The 27,188-nt window shown below is 47.6% G+C and overlaps 1 protein-coding gene across 1 annotated transcript; it reads left to right on the top strand.

Annotated features, from left to right (window-relative positions):
- Positions 1-8,554: 8,554 nt before the first annotated feature.
- Positions 8,555-10,854, top strand: LOC119952226 (zinc finger protein 391-like). Its single transcript, XM_038775876.1, has one exon. The coding sequence runs from the start codon at positions 8,891-8,893 to the stop codon at positions 9,482-9,484; it is 594 nt and encodes a 197-aa protein (XP_038631804.1). The 5' UTR covers positions 8,555-8,890; the 3' UTR covers positions 9,485-10,854.
- Positions 10,855-27,188: the final 16,334 nt, after the last annotated feature.

The raw sequence follows: 27,188 nt of genomic DNA, 5'->3' as shown, positions 1-27,188 counted from the left end.
GTTTATCAGGCGGCAGGGGGATTCCCGCCACGCCGGTCCGGGGGGGGGGGGGGGGGGGGGGGGGGGGGGTTCGTTCACAGCAGCCCCCACAGCGATTCTCCAGGCCCCAATGGGTCGGGCGGCCGTCCAGTTTTGGCCAGTCCCGCCGGCGTGAATTATTCATCTCACGCACGGCGGGACCTGGCAGGTAAGTGTGAGGGGGCGGCCCTTGGTGTGCGCGGAGGGGGATCCGACGCCAGGGGGGGGGGGGCAGGGTGGCCTGGCCCACGATCGGGGCCTACTGATCTGCGGGTGGGCTTGTGCCGTAGGAGACTTCTTTCCTCCGCAAAGGGCCCCTGTAGGGCTCCGCCATATTGGCCGGGGGCCAGCGCAGAGAAGAGAACCCCCGCTCATGCGCGGATAAACGCCAGCCGGTCTGCGCATGCACGGAAATAAGCCGGCCGGACCGCGCATGCACGAGATAACGCCGACGGTTCCGCGCATGTGAAAACTTGAACCGGCCCTTTGCGCCAGCTGGAGAGGCACCAATCTCTCCACTGTCCACCTAGCCCCCGAAAGTTCGGAGAATTCCTCATTTTCGAGGGCTGTTGACGCCGGAGTGGTTGGCGTCAGTCTCCCCCCCCCCCCCCCCCCCCCGGCGTGGGGACTTAGTCCCCAGAAGGGAGAATCCCGCCCAAGGAGTCTGCAATGGACAACAAGTAGGCCAAGTGAGTGGCCAAGAAAGTGACAGATGGAGCATAACGTGAAAAAATCTGAACATGTACACTTTGGCAGGAAGGATTAAATAAACAGAATATTATTGAAAAGGAGCGAGATAGCAGAACTCTGAGGTACAGACGGATCTGGATGTCCTGGTACAGGAATCACAATAAGTTTGTCCGAAAGTATAGCAAGTGATTCGGAAGGTGAATGGAATATTGTTGTTTATGGCAAAGAGACTGGAATATAAAAGTCGGGATGTTTTGCTGCAGTTGTACAGGGCCTTGGTGAGACCATATTTAGAGCACTGTGTACAGTTTGGGTCACCTTATTTCAGAAATGAGATCATTGCATTGGAAGCAGTTCTAAGAAAGTCACTCAGTTCAAGGGCAATGAAATCTGGTCCAGCGACTCCCACATCCATTAAGAATTTACAAAACTCTCTCTGCAAATCCTCACTCAATTTCACTCCATTATTGTCCAGTTCTGTTCTGGCCCCACCTGGGGTAACATCTACTTGGTCTTTTCTTCTCTTGAAGGAGCGCCTAGGTCACTGGTACATAAGGACATATGCTACAAGCAACAGATCGAACATGGATGTAAAAGATTCTCCAGCTCTCTCTTTCCCCTAACCAAATTGTGGACACTTCTTATTCAGTATTATTTCTCCAAAGATTTTAATTGTTCCAATCTAAATGTCATCTCTTTTACTATAACTGTACTCACTTTTTGACCATGTCCAGTGTGTTTAATTCTATCTTGATTGTTTTGAAGTCAGTTTCTCTCTGGAGTATGTGTTGCAATGTTTCATGGGCTGGGGATTGTGATAAACTGGGTGACGTTCACTAAGTTCAACAGTTTACACGGTTGTCCAAATACAAAACAATGTCATCAGATACTCCGCAAAAACAGAAAAGGAAAGAAACACGTAGCTCTTCTTTGAGTCTAACTTTACACACAATATATCTCTATTCAAACCTGGACGGTGAATCTATTTGCCAGGGGAAAAGCAACACAGTATATAGCAGCGACAGTCCTTCAGGAGGGCAAGGCAGAGGCAAGGTCAAGACCCGGACAAAGAAGGTCAGATTACCAGAGGGGGTTCTCATAGAGGTCAAAGTTTGGTCTAAATCGGGGCTTTTGTCCAGTCCGAGGTCAGCAACATTGTGCACACAGCAAATTCTTCACTCCCCTAGGCATCTCTGCTTATGTCATCTCGGAAGGCCTGAGGATTTCTATCAGTCTGTCATGTGACTTCCGGGTCGACTTCCTGTGGCCATCTTGGTTGGAAACTCTGTCAAGAAACTATAAAATCTTATGAGAAAAGTATCGTCCTCCCAGCTCCCGGTGGCAGTACAGTGTCAATGCCTTGATGATGTCCCAATGTTGTCTCAATCCCCTGGCCATATTAACCATTTCATCTCCTGCTGTGTCTCCAGTAGCTGTGTGTGTTTGGGACCCGATCTTCAGAGCAGGTTAGCTGTGAATTTCCGCTTGTTAGTTGCTTCACATGTAACAAATTAATCTGTCTACTCACACCAGTCTCCCAATACCAAACCGTTCAGACATTCTCATCAAATTATCAATGTGGGTGTCAGTATCGAGACCTTCACTGTATTTCAGGTAGTGACCAGCATATAAAATGTGGTTTTCTTGAATAAAATAAATCAGGGGCAAAGTATACAAAGGACACGATTCAGCGGACTTGAAACGTTTAGTGTAGCGTTTCTCAGCATTGCAACACTGGGAAACACCCCGCTTTTCGATGGCGCTTTGCTTTTTGTTGGCCTTAGGGAGTTTCTTTCTGCCGAGGTTCCACTTAGTGATATCCTGCTGGTGAGCGTCAGATCGGGGCGCCATTTTGACCGGCTGCCCTGATCTCTTTCCCCCACCTTTCAGCTTCCCCCCCCCCCCTCCCCACTGCTTTATTCACCCCCATCATCTCCCCAACCTTGGAGATGGCCCTGGTAATGCCCCTCACTCCCTCTCCAAGTGGAAAGCCCCCCCCCCCCCCGGGCCTGTCCCCAAGCAGTGCCAACTTGACACCCTGTGATGCCACCCGGATCTAAAGAGAACAATTTCTAGATATCAATCTTTCTATATATCTATAACTGCTCCACTCTTTCCAACTCACTGAAGTCCCTCATCCCTGGTGCCATTCTCGTAAAACATGTGTTTCCTCCGGGTGCTCCGGTTTCCTCCCACAAGTCCCGAAAGATGACCAGGACAGATTGTTGGTGATGTGCACACCTAGGAATTTGAAGCTGTAGTTAATGAAGACGAGTCTGACGTAGGAGTCCTTGTTGCCGAGATGCTCCAGGGATGGGTGTAGGGCCAGGGAGAAGGCGTCTGCTGTGGAGGATATAATGAGAGGAATGCACCCAGCGGAGAAAACCCACGCAGACACGGGGAGAACGTGCAGACTCCGCACAGACAGTGACCCAGCCGGGAATCGAACCTGGGACCCTGGAGCTGTGAAGCAACAGTGATAACCACTGTTCTACTGTTCCGCCTGCGTGGGTTTCCTCCGGGTGCTCCAGTTTCCTCCCACAAGTCCTGAAAGACGCGCTGTTAGGTAATTGGGACATTCTGAATTCTCCCTCAGTGTACCCGAACATGCACCGGAGTGTGGCGTCTGGGGGATTTTCACAGTAACTTCATTGCCGTGTTAATATAAGCCTATTGTGACAATAAAGATTAATATAAATCTCCTCTGCCCCCTCTCTGAGAACTTCACATCTTTCCTAAAGTGTGGGGCCCATATCCAGGGTTCCATTCTAGAGGGATAGAATTGAAAAACAGGGAGGTTATGTTCAACTTGTTTAGAACCAGGGTTAGACTACACTGGGAGCACTGTCAACATTTGTCATCTCCATTTAGTGAAAGGAAATAGAGGCGCTGGAGAAGGTGCAAAGATTCACAAGAATAATACCAGAACTGAGAGCATTTCACCCTCAGGAAAGGCTGGGGCTGCTTTTCTCTAGAAAAGAGAAGACTGAAGGGCGACCTGATGGAAGTCTTTAAGATGATGAAGGGGTTCAATAACCCAACAGGGATTGGGCAGCACAATGGCGCAGTGGTTAGCACTGCTGCCGAGGACCCGGTTTCGATCCTGGCCCCGGGTCACTGTCCATGGGGAGATTACACATTCTCCCAGTGTCTGGGTGGGTCTCACCCCCACAATCCAAAAAGATGTGCAGGGTAGGTGGAGTGGCCACGCTAAATTTCCCGTTAATTGAAAACAAAAATAATTGGGTAATCTAAATTTCTAAAAAAATATAATCCAATAGGGATTTGATGAGAAACCTCTTTGCCCAGCGAGTGGTGAGAATGTGGAATTCACTCCCACAGCGAGTGGTTGAGGTGAACAGCATGAATACATTGAAGGGGAAGCTGGATACATACATGAGGGAGAAAGGAATAGAAGGATATGCTGATGGGGAAAGATGAAGAGGGGTGGGTGGAGGCTCATGTGGAGCATCAATACTGACAGAGACCAATTGAGCTGACTATCAGAAAGAACATTGGTCCTAGATGTGGATTAACAGCAGTAATAACAGCAGAAACCAACCCCTGGGATCATTTGTGAACCTGCTTTTATCCCAACAGTTCGGAAGACCGAGTAAAACCCTTTCCACGCTCAGAGCAGGTGAATGGCCTCTCCCCAAAATTGGTGTTTCTGTAGGGTGGATGACCATCTAAACCTCTTTGTGCAGTGAGAGCAGCTGAACGGTCTCTCTTCAGTGTGAATGCGCTGGTGGAACATCAGTTCCTGTGAGCTTTTGAAGTCACTCCCGCAGTCAGAACATTTAAAGGGTCTCTCATTGGTGTGAGTGACTTTGTGTCTCAGCAGGTTGGAAAACTGAGTAAATCCCTTCCCACACACAGAGCAGGTGAAGAGTCTCCTCCCTGTGTGAATCACATGATGTCTCAGCAGGGCAGATGATTGACTGAATCTCTTCTCACACTCACAGCAGGTGAACGGCCTCTCCCCAGTCTGAATTCGCTGGTGTGTCCGCAGGGTGTATGAATCACGGAATTCATTACCACACTCAGAACAAGTGAAGGGTCTCTTCCCAGTGTGAACTGATTGGTGCCTCAGCTGGTGGCATGACTGACTAAATCCCTTCCCACGGTCAATGCTGGTGAACGGCCTCTCCCCAGTGTGAATGCATCGATGAGATTCCAGTGCCGATGGGGCTCTGAATCCCTTCCCACAGACGCCACATTTCCACGGTTTCTCCATGTTTTGGGTCTCCTCGTGTCTCTTCAGGTGGCAATCAGCTGAAGTATCATCCACACACAGAACACGTGTGTAGTCTCTCCCCGCTGTGAATGGTGTGATGTCTTTTCCAGGCTGAGTAACTGGGTAAAGTGCTCCCCACAGTCAGTGCTCTGGAACACACTCACTCGGGTGTGTGTGTCTCGGTGTTTTTCCAGTAACACTGATGTTTAAAATATTTTCAAACAGACAGAACAGACATACATTTCCTCGTCCATGTTTAAAGGCCAATCATACCCAGGTGCCAGTAAATCAAACAATCTCGTTGATCTTCACATTGTCTCCACAACTGATATTCTATAAAAATAATTTACAAAAGTCATCACAGTCAGTACAGGATAGAAATTCAAATCAGACAATTCTAGTTTCTCTGGAACAATCTTTCCTCTCTCATTCCCCAAAAGCTGTAAATCTCTGTCCCACACATTCGCCCTCCATTCTCACTCGGCTGTATCTAATATTCACCCTCCCAATTCTCCTGAAGGTGCTGATTCAGGCTGATTGACAGATCCCTGCTCACTGCTTCCTGTCCTGGACACAGAGACTTGAAAATCTTCATGCAGGCTGTCAGATTGATGTATGTCTCTATCACTGAACTACAAATATGTGTAATATATGCACTGGATTCACTTATTTTCCTTTCAGTTTCTGCAAGTCAACAATTTCCGCCCTGAATGAGAAAATAAATTGCAAGAGGGGGAAAAGAAAGTGTTTTACTCACAGATGCTGGAGACAGGAGGAGGTTTCAATCCGTGTGAAGCTCAATTTTCATTCACACAAAGCCCGCGCTCTAATTGGCTGGAGGACCAGAGTCTTTCTGGTGGTCCCATTGGTCAGCACCTTAGCTGGAAGGGCAGGGGTGGACTGTCTCCTGCACATCCCCTTGGACATGTGCAGTCCTGGGCTGCCCGTCGGGCAGCAAATAGAGCGAGCAGCACGATGGCACAGAGGTTAGCACTGCTGCTTCACAGCTCTAGGGTCCCAGTTTCAATTCCAACCTTGCGTAACTTGACTGACCAAATGGAGTCCGTAAGTGGTGTAATAACTCTATGACTTAAATATATAAAGTAACTACAATACTATTCAGTATGGGTGGCAGGTTGGCGCACTGCTGCCTCACAGTGCAGGGACCTGAGTTCAATTCCAGCCATGGGTCACTGTCTGTCGGGAGTTTGCACTTTCTCCCCCTGTCTGCGTGGGTTTTCTCTGGGTGCTCCGGTTTCCACTCAGAGTCCAAAGATGTGCAAGTTAGGTGGATTGGCCATGATGAATTGCCCCTTAATGTCAAAAAGGTTAGATGGGGTTACTGGGATAGGGTGGAGGTTTGGGTTTAAGTTGTGTGTTTGACTGGCCGAATGGCCTGCTTCTGCACTATAGGGATTCCATGATTCTAAGTCTTAATTATGGCTGCAGGTCATTTTGAATATCCCACTGTGTTCACCATGCGTACACCTCCAGCTGCCTTGGGGAAGCGGGCAGCATAATCAAAGACCCCTTCCACCCAAGTTATTCTCTCTTTCAACCTCTTCCATTGGGCAGGAGATATAAAAGTCTGAGAACACACACTGACAGATTCAAAAACAGCTCTTCCCGGCTATTACCAGACTCCTGAATAAACTTCTTATGGACTGTACTGATCTCTTCACACATCTTCTGTACTGAGTAGTACTGCACTCCATATGCTTCACCCGATGCCTGCGTCTATGTATTTACATTGCATATTTATCTATGTCCTATGTTTTTCATGTATGGAATGATATATCTGGATTGTACACAGAACACATTTCGCTGTACCTTGGTACACATGACAATAAATCAAAGCTAATTCCCCACAGTTACAAGACTTGGGCAGCACGGTAGCATGGTGGTTAGCATAAATGCTTCACAGCTCCAGGGTCCCAGGTTCGATTCCCGGCTGGGTCACTGTCTGTGCGGAGTCTGCACGTCCTCCCCGTGTGTGCGTGGGTTTCCTCCGGGTGCTCCGGTTTCCTCCCACAGTCCAAAGATGTGCGAGTTAGGTGGATTGGCCATGCTAAATTGCCCGTAGTGTCCTAAAAAGGTTAAGGGGGGAGTTGTTGGGTTACGGATATAGGGTGGATACGTGGGTTTGAGTAGGGTGATCATGGCTCGGCACAACATCGAGGGCCGAAGGGCCTGTTCTGTGCTGTACTGTTCTATGTTCTATCCTCAACAACTTCCCCTCAGACTGATCTGTTCCCTGTAAGAACACTATTCACGACACCCTATGCTGCTCTTGCTCATGTATTTGCTTTATTTGGCCCCTTGTTCCGCATTGTAACCAACCACTGTTTTGTTGACGTACCATTGGTCAATGTTCTCTGTTGATTATTCTTATGTCTACTACGTACGTACTGTGTACGTTGCTTAGGTACATGTGACAATAAATAAAAATCAAAATCAAAAATGTAATTGTGAACATTGGGAAAGAGACCATCCTTTTAGCCAGACAAATAAATGTGTCAAGCTGAGGGAGCAAAGGATGTCAATATCTTTAAGACAGGAAGAAGTCTTACATACCAGGTTAAAATCGAACAGGTTTATTTCGAATCACTAGCTTTCTGAGCACTGCTCCTCCCTCAGGTGAAGCATTCTTACTGTGCTCACCCCAGTCTAACGCCGGCATCTCCACATAATGTATTTAAGAGAGAGAGACCTGGGCCAAGCTTTGCAGAGTCTGCACCCTCCCTGGATTCACTTCCTTTCCCTTCAGATGCTGCAAGTGACCAATTGAAGGTCAGAATGAGAAAAGAAATGTAAAGGAGGAGAAAAGAAAGTGTTTTACTCACAGGTGTTGGAGATAGGAGGAAGTTTCAGTCTGTGTGAAGCTCAATCTATATTCACACAAAGCCCACGGTCTGATTGGCTGGAGGACCAGAGTCCTTCCGGTCCTGAGAGTCTTCCCATTCGTCAACACCTCAGCAGGAAGGTCATGCACATGCACAGCTTCTACTCTCCCTTGGACATGCGCAGTCCCGGACTCGGGGGAGGAGAGATCACTGAGTTGCTTCTCGCTCTGGCCGGAGCTGTCAGCCGGTTGCCTGGAAACCTTGTCTCGAGGAGGGGGAGTTGGAAGAAAGAGTGCCGGCAGACACCCGTGTCCGCGCGGTTGGGCCTGTGCACTGGAACCCGGCGACATCACCGCGTAGCAGAGTTATTCCTATTGGCTGATTCAGGCGAGGTTGTTTTGTGATGTCACAATGAGGAAGTTGGACTAGAACTTCCTCCTCTGGGCAACATCTGGGAGCAAATCAATGTCTCCCCCTTTCCATTTCTTATCTCATTGTGGGGGCACATTGATTGGGAACGGAACTGAAACCAACCTGTATATTACACACATTTTTCATCCAGTAATATAGACATATATCTGTCTGGCAGCCTGGATGAAGATTTCCAGGTCTCTGTCTCAGACAGGAAGCAGTGAGCAGGGATCTATCAATCAGCCTGAATCAGCACCTTCAGGAGAATTGGGAGGGTGAATATTAGATGCAGCAGAGTGAGAATGGAGGGAGAGTGTGTGGGATGGAGATTTACAGCTTTTGGGGAATGAGAGAGGAAAGAATGTTCCATAGAAACTATAATTGTCTTTGCTGAATTTCTATCCTGTACTGACAAGATTGAGCTTTGTAAATTCCTTCTGCTGGATTCTGGAAGGGGAGGATTTACAGACGGATATCTCAAACCAAACTTCATGCCGAGACCTGATGGCTACTCAATTCATCTTCAATTCATTATGTCCTGAACATCATCAGCCTTTGAATCTACAAGGAGATATGTTTGCCTGCTTCAAAAGATTTTAAAGGTCAGTATGGCGGGAAACGCACTGAGACGTTCGTGGGTGAACAAGGTTTAAATCATCTTTGAACCCGAGGAGACACAAGGACACCCATCATGGAGAAACCGTGGAAATGTGGGGATTGTGGGAGGGGATTTATTTGCCCTTCCCAGCTGGAAATCCATCGGCGCCGCCATACCGGAGAGAAGCCATTCACCTGCTCTGACTGTGGGCAGGCATTCACTGAATCATCTACCCTGTCGAGACACCTGCGGGTTCACACTGGGGAGAGGCCGTTCACCTGCTCCGATTGTGGGAAGAGATTCGCTGATTCATCCACCCTGCTGAAACATGAGCGTGTTCACACTGGGGAGAGGCCGTTCCTCTGCTCCGTGTGTGACAAGGGATTTAATCAGTTATCCGCCCTGCGGAAACACCAGCGAGTTCACACTGGGGAGAGACCATTTACCTGCACTCAGTGTGAGAAGAGATTCGCTGATTCGTCAAACCTGCTGAAGCACCAGCAAGTTCACACTGGGGAGAGGCCGTTCACCTGCTCCGTGTGTGGGAAGGGATTCAGTCGCTCATCCACCCTTCTGACGCACCAGCGCGTTCACACCGGGGAGAGACCGTTCACCTGCTCCGACTGTGGGAAGGGATTCACTCAGTTAGGCCACCTCAGGACACACCAGCGAGTTCACAAACAATAGGCTGATTTATGGGGTACAGTTTGTTTTCAATAAATCATCACTGCGAATTACATCAAGTTTTGCAAGACGTAACCATCCAGTCAGAATGAACACTTCAAATGGTAAATTCATAGGATTCATTAACTGTTAAGAGGTAGAAAGGCAAAAAGTTGAAAAGATTATTAAAACGTGAGCGGTACAGGGAAGTCCAGTGGCGCAGTGGTTAGCACTGCTGCCACACAGGGCCGAGGACTCAGGTTCAATCCCGGCCCCAGGTCACTGTCCATGTGGAGTTTGCACATTCTCCACGTGTCTGTGTGGGTCTCACGCCCACAACTCAAAGATGTGCAGGGTCAAAGCAAATTACTGCGGATGCTGGAATCTGAAACAAAAGAGAAAATGCTGGAAAATCTCAGGGTGTGCAGGGTTGGTGGATTGGCGACACTAAATTGGTGTTTAATTGGGAAAAAAAAGAATTGGGTACTCTAAATTTATTTACAAAAGATAAAGTTTCACTTAAAAGTATGTCACCTTCAAGACGGGTATAAAATATATGTGTCAGATGGACTACTTTTCAAGTATTTTTATGAAAGTTTTTCAAAATGTATAATAGCTGAGCTGATGGGATGGCCCCAGCTGGTCACATGCTGGTTTCTAGAAGTTTCTGCGCAGTTTCAAAGTGAACAAAGACTAAAGGCTCAAACACCCTGGAATGTAACACCTCGCATCACATGAACATTCCAGCCAAACCAACACACTGAAATGAAAATTAATGAAATGAAAATCGCTTATTGTCACAAGTAGGCTTCGAATGAAGTTACTGTGAAAAGCCCCTAGTCACCACATTCCGGTGCCTGTTCGGGGAGGCTGTTGCGGGAATTGAACCGTGCTGCTGGCCTGCCTTGGTCTGCTTTCAAAGCCAGCGATTTAGCCCTGTGCTAAACTGTCCCAGCAGACGGGCTGTCTCTCCAGCCAGTTACCAACAAAGGCATCTGGTTGCAAGTCCTAATCTCCAATAATGTTGCCAATGGCCTCAACATTACCTGTTCCAACACAAAGTTTTCAACAAGGGGGCCCCATTTAGTCAACCTGTAACTAGTGTGTCCAATAATAAAAGGAACCCGGATTCCAAGGGAACACCTCAAGTTTCCTGCCCTGGGAAAATACGCCCTTCATCCAACATCTTGGAGTAACAGTGAGAGGTGTGTTACATGACGTTTCCTAAGCTGCTCGCACATAGAATGTATTGTTTTGAGCTCTAACACTACTCATCATTTAATCCTTTATTTTATCCTGATGCAGACCTCATTATTACTTGTTCTTGGTGCTTTTCAAAGATCCTGACTAGATTTTGGCGATGAGCCACGTTAAGTGAAAAAGTCCTTGTTTGATTGAGGTGGTGGGAGGGGGTTGGGGTGGGGCCCAGCTTGTAGGGGGGGTTTTTGCTGGTGAGCAGGTCGACATCCCGGCGGTGCTGTCAGCATCATGATGATGGCTGCCATTGTGAATGATGTTGTGGACGATGGACTCAGCTCCGTGGTCCAGGTTGTTGGTGTTGACTTTGATGAACTGTGAAATATCCTTGAGAGAATAGTGGAAGCAGAGAAGATAATCCTGATGCTCGATGGGGAAATCATCTTCAGTCCTCAGAAACCCTACTACACGATATGTCATTTATCCTGACCGACTCAGGGAGTTGGGCCGGATGGGGCGTTCTCAGGCGCTTAGTCCCTTGAGGGGAGCGGGGAACGAGTTCCCGGCTGAATTTGAGAATTAGCTGCCATGCTTTCACAATCTCGACTTGAAGTCTGGGTGTTTCGAGTTTGACAGAGCACATTGTGTCCCGTCTTTGAGGCCTGGGGTCAGTCCGAGACCCCATCCACTGGTCTGCGTTGTCTCGCCATCGATGTTCATCGAGGGGAATTCAAGGCGGCTGGACACGTAGGTTCCTTGCCTTCCTCTCGGGCTGTGGTTTCTTGCTGCCTGGGCTGCGGGACGGCAGTGTGACGGAGGCGAAGCCGCTTCATTCGATGGAGCTTTGGAGGGATCCTCGATGTTTTCGATGATCCTGTCCTGGCTTTGGCCTTTCCAGACTCCATGGATGGTGTTATTATCCAGCAGTTCATCAATAATCCTGAACTTTATTCCCCTGTGACTTTGCCGCTGATTTTATGTCTTTTCTCCTCACAAGGGTGTGGGATATATGAGCTCCGAGGCGGTGGTCGCCTGTTATCCTGTTCTGGTAAAAATCATACTGAGCCGGCAGGGTGACATGAGGTTTGTGCAGATTCTTGTCTTCTTCTCTCTGATGTGCTGTAATGCGTGTATTTACAAAGAGGAAGGACATTTTCAATACCTCTCACCTCGTATTTTAGAGAAGGTGAGTAGCCACATGGCAGGGTGGTGGGTGGGTGGTCGGTGTGGTGGTGGGTGGTACGGTTATGTAAGTCCTCACTATGGATGAGGAAAGCCCCTAGATAGAGCTATCTGTGTCATTTTATTTTTGTTATTTTGGGGTTATGGAATCCGTGCTTATTTCCCACGAAAGTCCGGACAGATCATGTATCCTGGAGAGGACTGGGTTCCCGGTGATTCTGCCCTGTGTTTGGCACCTCTGGAGTTGCTGGAGTTGGGGGGAAATGTGTAATGGTGCATGGCTGGGTGTGGTTGGTTAATCCCTGTTCAACTTGTCTCCTTCACAATGGCAATGACAAAGCCCTGGGGAAAATTGATGTACAGAGAGAGGTGCCCTGAAGCTGGCTGCGCAGGTCAATAGAGTGGTCAAGGAGGCATACAGCATGCTTTCCTTCAACGGAAGGGGTATTGAGTACAAGAGTTGTCAGGTCATGTTACAATTGTATAAGACTTTGGTTCGGCCACGTTTGGAATACTGCATACAGTTCTGCTCGCCACATTACCAGAAGGATGTGGATGCTTTGGAGAAGGTGCAGAGGAGGTTCACCAGGATGTTGCCTGGTATGGAGGGTGCTAGCTATAAAGAGAGATTGAGTAGATTAGGATTATTTTAATTAGAAAGACGGAGGTTGAGGGGGGACCTCACTGAGGTCTACAAAATCATGAGAGGTATAGACAGGGTGGATAGCAAGAAGCTTTTTCCCCAGAGTGGGGGACTCAATTACTAGGGGTCACGAGTTCAAGGTGAGAAGAGAAAAGTTTAAGGGAGATATGTGTGGAAAGTTCTTTACGCAGAGGGTGGTGGGTGCCTGGAACGCATTGCCGGCGGAGGTGGTAGAGGCGGGCACGATAGCGTCGTTTAAGATGTACCTAGACAGATACATTAATGGGCAGGGAGCAGAGGGATACAGATCCTTAGAAAATAGGCGACAGTTTTAGATAGAGGATCTGGATCGGCACAGGCTTGGAGGGCCGAAGGGCCTGTTCCTGTGCTGTAATTTTTCTTTGTTCTTTCTTTGTTCTTCAATATTCCCTTGGCTGCCTGGGCAGTGGCAGTGCTCACTTGATCGGGGAGGGCAGGGCAGGAGTAACTGTGTTTCCCTGGGTGGGCCAGAGGGTCTGTTGGATGGTGGAGTGAGTCTCCCTTCCCCGAGTTGTCCCCAGTTGGGGGCTCCTGGTCTGCTCCCCCCTCTCGGGATAGGGTTCCTCTGGGGAGGGAGTAGCTGTGGGTTGGAGGGTTTGAGTGAGTTTGTGTTGTGGTTCAATGATGGAGCCCTTCTTCTGTCAGAGGGTGAGGCTGAGGGGGAGGGGGGGGGGATAGACGTCCTCCTCCAACTGGTCTTATATATAGTGACTTCCTGAATGCCGTCCTTGTTGAAGCCGGGGCTCCCCTGGGGAGGCAGTGTTTAGTCTCCGATGGGGCTATGCTGCCCTGCCCCGAGTATCCTTTTTGTGACGGTGCACAGTGCTGGTCCTTATCTGGCATCATTTGGATAATCCTGGTGTTCCTCTCTCTTGGTGGTTTCTTTTCCTTACTTGGGGCAGGGCCGAGGGGGTAGCATGCCGATGTTGGCCCCGATTTGGAATATTGTGTCTCGGGGCGGGGGGTGGGGGCGGGGGGGGGAGTGCTATCCTTGCTGTGTCCGGGGTGTGCAGGGGGAGGGTCCCCCAGTTGGGTGACTTGATGAATATTGGTCTCCTTGGTGGAGGATGGCGTCAATCCTCTTGTGTTGACGGGGACGGTGCGCTGCCCTCGGGATGTGGTGAGAGAGGAATAAGGTTGGGTGTGGAGTGAATGCTGGCACGGTGTGGCTATCCTTGCTTTCCTGACTCCTGTCTACGAGGGTGGACAGGGCCGGACCTGGTCTTGTACTGTGGTCGCTTTCCTGTTGCTCCCTTTTGCTCAGGAGGTTCCTTCTTGGCCGGGGTGTCCTGAGAGGCTGAGTGAGGTTTTGAATGAGCGGCTTTGTCCCTTGTTGTCTTGTGATGAGGGGCGTGCACCAGGGGACCGTGTGCTCAGGGCTGTATCTTGGTCCCTGTTATCCTGAGATCCTCTGCTTTTGGTACTTTCTAAATCCTGTCATTGTTGGTCTCTTGGAAGCTGCATCGATTAGAATCTGAACCAATTGTGTGAATATTTGCTGCTCTTCTCTGTGCAATTGTGCGGAGTGATGATCGTTCTGTGCTGTGCCGGAGTTGGGGATTTGTTGCGTCTGGTGGTTTTATGTAATAAATCCTTTTTAAGACGAGTGTCCTCGCTGATTGTTTCTGAAATTTATGCCTCTGTTATTTTGGTATTAAAGACTTGTTGACTGGTTCCTGCAAAGGTACAGATTGGTCTTGTACAGATGGGGACGTAAGGATGTGTTATTGATGCCTCTGGTGTGACGGAAGCTGGGGGAGATGTGTTCTGACACCCGCCCGAACCTGACACCGTGATCTTATCCTGGACTCTGGTGGGCGGTGCGAGCACTCGCTCCCTGGGGAAGATTCCCTTTAAAGGGCAGCACAGTAGCATGGTGGTTAGCATAAATGCTTCACAGTTCCAGCGTCCCAGGTTCGATTCCCGGCTGGGTCACTGTCTGTGCGGAGTCTGCACGTCCTCCCCGTGTGTGCGTGGGTTTCCTCCGGCTGCTCCGGTTTCCTCCCACAGTCCAAAGATGTGTGGGTTAGGTGGATTGGCCATGCTAAATTGCCCGTAGTGTAAAAAGTAAGGTTAAGGGGGGGGAGGGTTGTTGGGTTACGGGTATAGGGTGGATACGTGGGTTTGAGTAGGGTGATCATTGCTCGGCACAACATTGAGGGCCGAAGGGCCTGTTCTGTGCTGTACTGTTCTATGTTCTATGTACACCGTAAGACTTTTCAGTAGAATTAGGCCATACGGACCATCGAGTCTGCTCCGCCATTCAATCATGGCTGATATGTTTCTCATCCCCATTCTCCTGCCTTTTCCCATAACCCCTTATCCCCTTGTTAATCAAGAACCTATCTATCTCTAAAGACACTCAGTGTTTGGCCTCCACAGCCTTCTGCGGCAAAGAGTTCCACAGATTCACCACCCTCTGGCTGAAGAAATTCCTCCTCATCTCTGTTTTAAAGGATCGTCCCTTTAGTCTGAGATGGTGTCCTCTGGTTCCAGTTTTTCCTACAAGTGGAAACATCCTCTCCACATCCACTCTATCCAGGCCTCGCAGTATTTTGTAAGTTTCAATAAGATTCCCCCTCAGCCTTCTAAACTCCAACGAGTACAGACCCAGAGTCCTCGATTGTTCCTCATATGGCAAGCTCTTCATTACAGGGATCATTCTTGTGAACCTCCTCTGGACCATTTCCAAGGCCAGCACATCCTTCCTTAGATACGGGTCCCAAAACTGCTCACAATACTCCAAATCGGGTCTGACCAGAGCCTTCTACAGCCTCAGATGTACATCCCTGGTCTTGTATTCTAGCCCTCTCGACATGAATGCTAACATTGCTTTTGCCTTCCGAACTGCCAACTGAACCTGCGTGTTAACCTGAAGAGAATCTTAACTAGGCTTTCACCAGACTCCTAAATGACCCTCTTATTGACTGACCTCATTAACACTACACCCTGTATGCTTCAACAGATGCCAATGCTTATGTAGTTACATTGTATATCTTGTGCTGCCCTATTATGTAGTCTCATGTATTTTCTTGAATTTTGTTTAATTCCCTTTTCTTCCCATGTACTGAATGATCTGTTGAGCTGCTTGCAGAAAAATACTTTTCACTGTACCTCGGTACACGTGACAATAAACAAATCCAATCCAATGCAATCCAACTAGGACTCCTAAGTCCCTTTGTACTTCTGCTTTCCGAAGCCGTTTCCCATTTAGAAAATATTCTTTGCCTCCAAATCTATTCCGACCAAAGTTCATAATCTCACACTTTTCCACTTTGTATCTGCCACGATTTTGCCCACTCTCCTAGCCTGTCCAAGTCCTTCTACAGCCCTCCCCCCGCTTCCTCAATGTTACCTTCACTTTGTGTATCTTTGTATCATCTGCAAACTTTTTCACTGATCAACAGTGCCTTCAGTTTTTTCTTCCGGATCGTTAATGTATATTGTAAAACGTTGTGGTCCGAACACCGACCCCTGAGGCAAACCACTAGTCACCGGCTGCCATCCTGAAAGAGACCCCTTTATCCCCACTCTTTGCCAGTCAGCCAATCCTCTATCCATGCCAGGATCTTACCCATAGCACCATGGGCTAACTTATTTAACAGTCCCCTATGCGACACCTTGTCAAAGGCCTTCTGCAAATCTAAATAGATCTCGTCCACTGGTTCTCCTTTGTCTAACTTTCTTGTTACCTCTTCAAAGAACTTCAACAGATTTGTCAGACATGACCTCCCCTTGACGAAGCCAATGCTGACTCAGTCTTATTTTATCATGCACTTCCAAGTACTCCGCAATCTCATCTTTAGTAATGGACTCTAAAGGCTAACCGGCCGGTAATTTCCCATCTTCAGCCTCTCTCCCTTCTTAAACAGGGGCGTTGCATTCGCCATTTTCCAGTCCTCTGGACTCTCCCTGCCTCCAGTGATTCCTGAAAGATCACCACCAGTGCCTCCATAATCTCCTCAGCTGTCTCCATTAGAACCCTGGGGTGTAGTCCATCCGGTCCAGGGTGATTTATCCACCTTCAGACCTTTCAGCTTCCCCAGAACCTTCTCCTTAGTGATGGCCACTACACTCACCTCTGCCCCCTGACTCACCTGAAGTTCTGGTATCCCACTGGTGTCTTCCACCGTGAAGACTGATGCAAAGTAAGTAGTCAGTTCCTCTGCCATTTCTTTGTTTCCTATTACTACTTTTCATTTTCCAGTGGTTCAGTGTTTCTTCTTGTCTCTCTCTATCTTACCTTTTATATATTGAAAAAAACTCTTGCTATCTTCTTTTATATTACTTGCTAGCTCACATTCATATCTCATCTTCGCTCCCCTCCCCCCACCCACTTATTGCTTTTATACTTGTCCTCTGCTCGCTTTTAAAGGCTTCCCAATCATCTGGCTTCCCACTAATCCTCACCACCATGTGTGCAGTTTCACCATGTTTTCATGGCCTTTTCCTCTTCTCCCTTGTTTTCCAGTATATCCATTGGTACATACGGAGGCACCAAGCTTAATTATACTGACCCACCTGTATTGCCGCCCTCCTGTCCTCTCCTGTGTTTCTGTATTGCTGAGACATTTCTGCTGTGCTGTACCAATCCTGAGCTTTTGTTGGATATTTGTTAAAATGGAAATACTTCAATAAAAATATACATTAAAAAACCTGCAAAGTGCTGAAACATTGGAACTAGTGCCTCCCAGACTGACTCACTCTCCGTGTCTTACCCCATTGTGGAAGTCTCGCTACTGGAAAGACGGATCTCCCGTAACAGTAAACCTCCCTCTGGACTCTGGATACATGGAAAACCATAACTTGTATTTTATTGTGGTCATTCCCGGAACCCTCTTCCTTTTCCCTTATCCCCTGTTTATTGTGTGAGTGCAAAAAGGGGACAGACATTGTGAAACCCCTCCCAGCTCAGTGTGTGTAAAAATAAACCAGCCTCTTTATTTCATCTCACATTCAGTTTGCATTTCATGTTATTTAGAGAATTGAAACATTCCGAATTTAAGGCTTGGGGAAAATACGTCACCGTTTATAAAGGGGAAAATGAGAATAAAGTAAAATCCACAGCAATGTGGTTGACTCTCAAATGCCCTCTGAAATGGAGGGTGGTTACGGATGGGCAATAATGGAGGTCCAGCCAGAGCATCCACATCCTGTAAATGAGTAAAAATAGAATCAGAGATCCTGCTCCTGGAACAAAAGAGAGATCTTGTCCCTTTAATCAGAGAGATCCTGTCCCTTTAATCAGAGAGACCCTGTCCCTGGAACAGAACAGAGACCCTGTCCCTTTAATCAGAGAGATCCTGTCCCTTTAATCAGAGAGACCCTGCCCCTGGAACAGAACAGAGACCCTGTCCCTTTAATCAGAGAGAGACCCTGTCCCTTTAATCAGAGAGACCCTGTCCCTTTAATCAGAGAGACCTTGTCCCTGGAACAGAACAGAGACCCTGTACCTTTAATCAGAGAGACCCTGTCCCTTTAATCAGAGAGACCCTGTCCCTGGAACAGAACAGAGACCCTGTCCCTTTAATCAGAGAGTGACACTGTCCCTGGAACAGAACAGAGACCCTGTCCCTTTAATCAGAGAGACCCTGTCCCTGGAACAGAACAGAGATCCTGTTCCTTTAATCAGAGAGAGACCCTGTCCATGGAACAGAACAGAGACCCTGTCCCTTTAATCAGAGAGACCCTGTCCCTGGAACAGAACAGAGACCCTGTCCCTGGAACAGAACAGAGACCCTGTCCCTTTAATCAGAGAGAGACCCTGTCCCTGGAATAGAACAGAGACCCTGTCCCTTTAATCAGAGAAACCCTGTCCCTGGAATAGAACAGAGACCCTGTCCCTTTAATCAGAGAGACCCTGTCCCTGGAACAGAACAGAGACCCTGTCCCTTTAATCAGAGAGAGACCCTGTCCCTGGAACAGAACAGAGACCCTGTTCCTTTAATCAGAGAGACCCTGTCCCTTTAATCAGAGAGACCCTGTCCCTGGAACAGAACAGAGACCCTGTCCCTTTAATCAGAGAGAGACCCTGTCCCTGGAACAGAACAGAGACCCTGTTCCTTTAATCAGAGAGACCCTGTACCTTTAATCAGAGAGACCCTGTCCCTTTAATCAGAGAGACCCTGTCCCTGGAACAGAACAGAGACCCTGTCCCTTTAATCAGAGAGAGACCCTGTCCAAGGAACAGAACAGAGATCCTGTCCCTTTAATCAGAGAGAGTCCCTGGAACAGAACAGAGACCCTGTCCCTTTAATCAGAGAGAGACCCTGTCCCTGGAACTGAACAGAGACCCTGTCCCTTTAATCAGAGAGAGATCCTGTTCCTGGAACAGAACAGAGACCCTGTCCCTTTAATCAGAGAGAGATCCTGTTCCTGGAACAGAACAGGAAGAGAGATCCTGACCCTTTAATCAAAATGTGGAGATTCTGGCGTTGGACTGGGGTGAGCATAGTAAGAAGTCTAGCAACACCAGGTTAAAGCCCAACAGGTTTGTTTCAAACACTAGCTTTCGGAGCACTGCTCCTTCCTCAGGTAATCAAAGAGAGATTCTGCGATCAGAGAGCGAGAGACCATCTTCCACTCCCAGAAAAGTCTCAGTGATGGTCAAAGTCATTCTGAAATTCCAACCCGTCTATAACTTCACAGTGAATCCTGTTCCTGTGCCCAGAAACTCCACCTCTGGCACTCAATTAGTCGAGGATTCACAAATCCCTCTGAAATTCCAGGCTTTCTGATCCTGCAAAGAGCTTTCATATTGTTACAATCGCAGCTGATGTTATTACTGGACAAGTCAGATCCCAGAATGGAACCTGGATTGAACGATCACTATTTTTATGTTGTTTAGAAACATGGTGAGTATTTACTGAACAGATGCACAGGGGTCTGCAGGTAATATTTAAACAAAAGGATGAAACATTTATTGAACAAAAAACAATAACTACACTACACTAGATAACAAACACACTGGAAAGATTTTCAATTCAGACATCAGGCGAATAAATAATTCAGTCTCCCTCTTCCTGTTTGCTCCAACAGTAATCTCTTCAGATCCAATTCCACTGAAGCTGGGTCACTATTCCCACACCAAGGGAACAGCTGATTCAGTTGCAAAAATACTTATTTCCCCAGCAGACTGCTGTAAAATTGGTGTCGACCTGAGATCCATAATCCTCACTCTGAATTCACTGTTACAGTAACTTCAGAGCAGTGCACAGAAGATCCGTGAACTTTTGCCCACAGCAATCGGATAGTTTGTTCAGCAAGAGAGAGAGGTTTAGAATGAGGTGTCTTCACCCTGTCTCTCACACCAACTGAACTCAAACTGCCTTTCTATTTCTCCCAACATGGCTGTTGCTAGGCAACAGCACAGTTTCTTTATCAATTTTGTTTTAACTTCCCTAAGCCCCAGACCCCCTTGATTTTTTAAAAATAAATTTAGAGTACCCAATTTTTTTTTCCAATTAAGGGGAAATTTAGCATGGCCCAATCCACCTACCTGCACATCTTTGGGTTGTGGGGGTGAAACACACGCAAACACGTGGAGAACGTGAAAACTCCACACAGACAGTGACTCAGGGCCGGGATTCGAACCCGGGTCCTCAGCGCTGTAGGCAGCAATGCAGACCCCCTTGATAACCCAGCTCTTCACTTCAAGGGTCATAAAACCTCATTAAAATACAGGAATATGAACAATGCCCATACCCACGGGCCTCAGCTCTAAAATGAAACCCAAATTCAGGCTTCACCTTTCTGGACACACAAAATAAAATTAATTAATTAAACAAGAAGCTTTAGCTTATTCCTAATAAACACACATTTAACTTAAAACTATCTCTGGGTCCTAACATCTCCTCAATATTTCCCTTTTCTTAGGAAATCTTGAAGGTTCATTCGCTTTCTTTTCTCATTCTGACCTTCAATTGGTGACTTGCAGCAACTGAAGAGAAATGAAGTGAATCCAGGGAGGGTGCAGACTCTGGAAAGCTTGGCCCAGGTCACTCTCTCTCTCTCTTAAAGACATTGACATCCTTTGCTCCCTCAGCTTGACACATTTATTTCGAAAATAAGAGAAAATGCTGGAAAATCTCAGCAGGTCTAGCAGCATCTGTAGGGAGAGGAAAGAGCTAATGTTGAGTCCAGATGGCCCTTTGTCAAAGCTAAAAGACATAGAAAATGGGAGATATTTATACTGGGCTGGTTTAGCTCACTCAGCTAAATCGCTGGCTTTTAAAGCAGACCAAGCAGGCACGGTTCGATTCCCGTGACAGGCGCCGGAATGTGGCGACTAGGGGCTTTTCACAGTAACTTCATTGAAGCCTACTCGTGACAATAAGCGATTTTCATTTCATTTTTCCATTTTCATACTGTGTGGTGAGGGGGTGAAAGCTGAGTCATAGCCACAGAAACCAAGGGGACAGAGTGCTATTAACCACATAAACCAAGGGAAAAGAGGGCTAATGGCAAATATCTCCCACTTTCCAGTGGAGCGGAAGCTCTGGTCAAAAGGGTACTTTAGAAAATGTGTACTGGATTTTGGAATGTGAATCACGAAGTGAAGGTATTACTGCAATGGAATATTTCAAAGAGTATTTTGGGAGTGGAGTTTGGAAACTCTAATATGACACTTATCTGGGACAATTTAGAGGAGAAATCCGCAAACATTAATTTTGTACCAATGATACCATTGGAGCTTCAAATGCACTTTGTCATCCAAGGTAGTCTTAAAACTTGTGTCTATCGGAAGCTGACGGAGGTGTAAAGCAGTATTGGATTATAATTCACTTTTCATGTTTAATTTTTTTTCTTGTTGGTAAAACTAATTAGCGGTCCAGTGACTCTGTTGCTCCATGGTTGATTTTTAAAAAGTTAAATTTACGGCCTTTTGAGCCAGGGTTCATTCTGAGACCTGACTGTTCAGTTATAACATCAACTGGGATCATAACAGGAGTGCACCTATCCACCAAAATAGAAACAAAATAGGAGCAGGAGTGGGCCTTTCAAGATTGATCATGATTGATAATTGAACTCAGTAACCAGTTCCTACTTTTCCCCCACATCCTTTGATCTCTTCAGCCCCAAGATCTATATACAACTCCTTCTTGAAAACTCACAATGATTTTGGCTTCAACTGCTCCCTGTGGTAGAGAATTCCACAGGCTCACTACTCTCTGGGTGAAGAAATTTCTCCTCATATCAATCCTAAACTGAACTCCCTCGCCATCAGCAGCATAGTTCCTGCATCTAAACTGTCTAGTCCTGTTACAATTCAATAGGTTTCTATGAGCTCCAGCCTCATACTTATAAATGTTGTGCAAAAACTGAACAAGCACGTGTAGTTCCTCCTAAATACTAAATTGTGTTTTCCCCGCACTACAGACAGAAATAAAATAAACACAGAAAGAACTGGAAAAACACAGCAGGTCTGGCAGCATCTGAAGAGAGAGAAACAAGAGTTAACGTTTCACGTCCAATGTAACTCTACTTCTGAACTAAAGAGAGGGAGAAATGTGATGGGTTTGATGCTGCTGAGAAAGGGGGAGGGTCAGACAGAACAAAAGGGAAAGTCAGGGATTGGTTAGAGGGTGGGTGAGATTAAATGACAAAAATGTCCTGAAACAAAAGGCTGTAGTAAAGAAACAAAGCATTGGTCCAGAGTAAGTGTTAATGGCAGAATAAAGGACAGCTCTGTCTGGAAGCAAAAAACATGTAAACAAGATGCAGACTGGCACTCGGCAAATAAACAAATCGAAATGGAGGAGAGAGTTCAGGGTGTGAAGTTGTTGATCTCAATGTTGAGCCCGGAAGGCTGTAAAGTGCCTCATGGGAAGATGAGGGGCTGTTTGTCCAGCTTGTGTTGGGCTTCTCCGGAACATTGCAGCAGGCCGAGGACAGGAATGTGAGCCTGAGAGCAAGGTGGTGAATTCTAATGGCAGCAAGCGGAAGGTCAGGGTCAGGCTTGTGGACTGAGCGGAGGTGCTCCACAAAGAGGGCAGGGAACAGGCTACAGATGAATTAAAGAGAAAGCATTTGGGTCCAGAACATTGTGAATATCCTTTTACTCTGGTTGTCTTTGATCCTCAAGCCATTTTCTGATTTTTTAACCATGTTAAAAAATTTCCCTCAGCCCCGTTTCATTAATAAACTTTTATCAGTAAAAATATTTGATTTTCGGGACTTTTCATGATTAGATTGATGCAGTTCAGGGAAAGTGGGTGAGAGGGGTTGACAGGCTCTTTAACAGAAAGTGAGTCCCTCTAAGGTAATTGGCAAAGGAGCCAGAGGGGGAGATGAGATTTTATTATATTTTTGACACAGTGAGCTCTGATCTGCCAGAAAACAGATTCAATTGTATCTTTCCAAAGGGTAAATACTTGAAAGGGAAGAATTTGTAGGGCTGTGGGGAAAGAGCAGAGCAGTTGGATGAAACGGAGAGTCCTTTCAAAGAGATAGCTGGGGCAGGATGGGTCGAATGGACTCCTGCAGCCTATGATTCTGAGCTTCCTGCTTTTGTGCAGGTTAAAAGCGATAGATTTAAATGGCGGGATGGTGGCGCAGAGCAAACTCCGGGGCTGGTTTAGCACCCAACGCCGGGTCTCTCTTCCTCCCCCCCCCCCCCCCAACGCCGGGTCTCTCTTCCTCCCCCCCCCCCCCCCCAACGCCGGGTCTCTCTTCCTCCCCCCCCCCCCCCCCCCCCCAACGCCGGGTCTCTCTTCCTCCCCCTCCCCCCCCAACGCCGGGTCTCTCTCTCCCCACCACACAAACGCCGGGACTCGCCACTTCCGCAGCGGGTGAAACTGACGCGTATCGCGTCAGTCTGCTGCTGGCCCTTTCGGGAACGGAGATTACCGGCTTAAAAGAAGGCCCTGGCGCCGGAGTCATCCGCACCGCTTTTTCCCACCGGAAATGGGCGTCACGTCGGTCCGCGGAGAATTTTGCCCCAGGTTCGGAAGACCCAAACCCCCTGGCTGCCTTCCTTTCTGTAATAGCTTCTTTCTAATTCTGGCTACCTTTCCGCCCCATGAGAACAAGGTAATCATCCCTTCAATCTCTCTAAAATTGCCTTTGGCAGGAAATTCAGCAGGCATTGGAAAATAAACAGAAATTGTGGCAACACATTCAGTTGAACCGCCTGTACCCGACCCACCAATGACAGAGGGAGACCATCTTACCTCGCCAGGTCGGCTGTCACTCTCCCCACCAAACAAGTAATCTTGTACCTACGGACCCCCCCCCCCCCCCCCCCCCCCCCCCAATCTCAAGCAACCTGCACCCCCAGGTATCTAAAACGAGTCCCTGCCCTACGGAATGGCAGCCACCCCCTAGCCTACCTGCCAATACCTTTGCCAATATCTTTGCGTCCACGTTTAAAAGCGATATGGGCCTATACGACCCACACTCCGTCGGATCCTTAAGCAACAGGGAAATCGATGCCTCCCCCAAACTTTGTGGTAACACCCACTTCCATGTTGCCTCCTGAAAGATCCCCACCATCAGGGGTGCCAGCTTATCCTTGAATTTTTTATAATATTCCACCAGAAATCCATCCTCCCAATCCCATCTTTTATCTCCTGCTCCACTATCGCCCTTCTAATGTAGCCCTGTCCCCCTCCCCTTACCTCCGGTACTCTAGCAACCTTAGAAATTCCTGATCTAAAAATTCCTGCATCTCCCGGCCTCCCCAGGTGGCTCTGACCTGTCCAACCTCTCAAAGAATTCCTCAAAGTCCTTGTTAATCTGATCTGGAACTACCACCAACTTCCCTGCCCTATTCCTTACCTGCACAATTTCCCTTGCCGCTGCTTCCCTCCGGAGCTGACCCGTTAACATACCCGCCTTCTCTCCATGGTCGTAAACTGCCCCCCCTTGCTCGCCTCAATTGGTAGATCGTCGGTCAAAGCTCGCCTGTAGTTCCTTCCTCTTCTCCAACTTCCTGGGTCCCCATCCTCTGCTTAACTCCTATCTACCTCCAGCATCTCATCCATTGCCGTCTGCCGCTCCGACCTCTCCTCTTTGTCCACCCTTGCCTTAAACGGGATCACCTCACCCCTCACCACTGCCTTTAGAGCCTCCCAGACTGCCGCCTTCGACACCTCAACCGTACAGTTGAAACCTACATATTCCTCCATTATATTTTCAATTTTGTCACAGAACCCTCGGTCCCCCAATAGTCCTGCATCTAACTTCCACCCTGATCTCTGTACCACCCCCTTCTCCAGCACCATATCCACCCAATGCGGAGCATGATCTGATATTGCAATTGCCAACCCCGTAACCTCAGCTTGCAAAGCCTTCCTCACCACAAAAAAGTCGATCTGCAAGTACAACTTATGGGCCGCCAAGAAAAACGAGTACTCCCGCTCCCTCGGGTGCAGAAACCTCCAAGGGTCCACCCCTCTCATTTCCACCATTAGCCCAGCCGACGCCTTCGCCCCCCCCCCCGATGGGACCAGTGAGCACAGCCGTGACCTGTCCAACCTTGGCTTCAGCACCAAGTTCCAGTTTCCCCCCCCCCTATCAGTTTGTGTGTGTCCAAGTCGGGGATGGCTCCACACACCTTCGAAAATCCCACATCGTCCCAATTGGGGCCGTTTACACTTAACAGCACCACTAACCTCCCCTCCAGTGCCCCTGTCACAATCACCCCCCAATCTGCAACCACCTTCTCCATCTGAAACCGTCCCCTTTTGCTGACCATCACCGCTACCACTCGAGCACTTTCGTCAAATCCAGAGTGAAATACTTGGCTAACCCAGCCCTTTTTAAGTCTCACCTGGTCCTTCACCCTGAGGTGAGTCTCTTGCAGCATTGCTACATCGGCCTTCAAACTTTTATGATCCGCAAGCACCCTTGACCTCTCGATTGGACCTCCCAAACCCCTCATGTTCCACATGACTATCCTAACTGGGGGTCGCTCACCCTCCCTTCTTATCCACCATCATAATACCACCGGGCCTTGCCCCATGAGCCTGGCCCGCCCCCATCCATTATTAACATCGAACCCCTCCCCCTACCCAGAATCCCACCTGCCCTTCCCCTGGAAAACATCTCACCCAGTACCAATCCTCCCCCCCCCCCCCCGCCGCACCCTGCTCGCTTTGTAGGCCCATCGAAACCTACTAGCCAGGCTCCAATCACCGCAATCAGCTGACTTTAGTTAGCTAGCATGGGTGCCCCCTCCCCCAAGGCATGCCGTCCCCTCCCACCCAGTCCCAGAAGAAAATGAAACACAATCTAACTGTTGAAATCTACCCGTGGTTGAGTGTAGTCTCGTATACACTTAACAAAGTAGAAATTCAAGCAACACGTCTCGGGTGCGAAATGAAATCTTTATTGTGTCTATTGATTATAATCGAGAGTTTGAAATCTTCTTGTGGTTACACAACAAATGTTCTCAGTAAAGACCCTGCCAGCAGAAGACTTGAAGAGATATAATTAAACTTAGTAGCGTACGAACAAATTGAACTTTAAAAATACAGTAATGGTTTCTTGCTCAAAGCAAAACAGCTTGCGTGGACTTAAGAGTTGGAATATAAATATGGTAATACGAAATAAGGCTAGCGAGTAGTTAGATAAATGATATAGAGTGATTCCGGAATGGAATCATTTAAGGAAAATGTTATCAATCTGACCCATTTGTTCCTACCCTTGTAACGTGCTGATTGGCTTGGATGAGTCTCAAATGCATTTGATTGGATGGTTAGTTGTCAATCATCAATGTGCAACATAGATATGACTATGTTGCATCTTTCCGTGTTTTCTGTGTGTTGGAATGTAAACTTACACTTTTTAATCAGGTCTGGTATTTGCCGACTGCTATATTATTCACATTTTGAACAATGGTAGATTCATGTTAACTATGGTGCTCATTTTGACCTTCAGTAGAATTATTTCATTTGCTTCTAGTTAGACTGCAAATGTTTCAAACCCATGCTTTTATTATTGCAAGTTATAGGCTTTTTGTAATCGGAGGTTGTGTTTGCATTTCATTTTAAAAATGAATTCATTTTTTAAATGAATTTTGAACTGGGCTTTAGTATTTACATCAAAATGGCTAAATCAATGATCCTTTTACCCATCAGAAATAGCTGGTTTCCTTCACTAACCCATACAATTCAATCAAATAACATATAACCGTGGTAACAAAAAAAAAGGAACAAGTTGCCAATCAAACCAAACAGAAAATTAAACTCTATATGTAACAATGTGAAGTCAAGTAAGTTACAATACAGGTCAATGAAAAGAAAGTGATAACATTTATACATTTTCCACCTCCCCAATCACAGTCCACAATCTCTCTTCCAGCTCAACTCCTGACTTCTGTCCCGAGCCTTCTACCTTCACGAATGCCTCAGCCGCCTCCACCGTTTCAAAATAGAAAATCTTTGGTGTTGTATGTCAGCCTCAGCTTTGCCGGGTATACCATACCATATCACACCCCCTCGTTGTACAATGCCGCCTTCACTCGGCTGAACGCCGCTCGTCTCTTTGCCAACTCCACTGTCAAGTCCTGGTAAATCCGAACACCAGCACCATCCCACTGCACCTCCCGCTTCTGCTCCGCCCAGTTTAGCACCTTCTCCTTCGTGTGGTATTTATGGAAGCAGATAATTACTGCTCTCGCCAGCTCATTTACTTTGGGTTTTGGCCTTAACGACCAATGAGCTC

The sequence above is a fragment of the Scyliorhinus canicula genome, chromosome 17 (assembly GCF_902713615.1).
Source record: "Scyliorhinus canicula chromosome 17, sScyCan1.1, whole genome shotgun sequence".
Taxonomy (NCBI): domain Eukaryota; kingdom Metazoa; phylum Chordata; class Chondrichthyes; order Carcharhiniformes; family Scyliorhinidae; genus Scyliorhinus; species Scyliorhinus canicula.
The sequence above is the reverse complement of the archived record's forward strand: the minus strand, read 5'-3'. Positions and strand labels throughout refer to the sequence as shown.

Excerpts from the sequence above, each read along its gene's own strand:
- LOC119952226 (XM_038775876.1), top strand. The coding sequence starts at position 8,891 with ATGGAGAAACCGTGGAAATGTGGGGATTGTGGGAGGGGATTTATTTGC.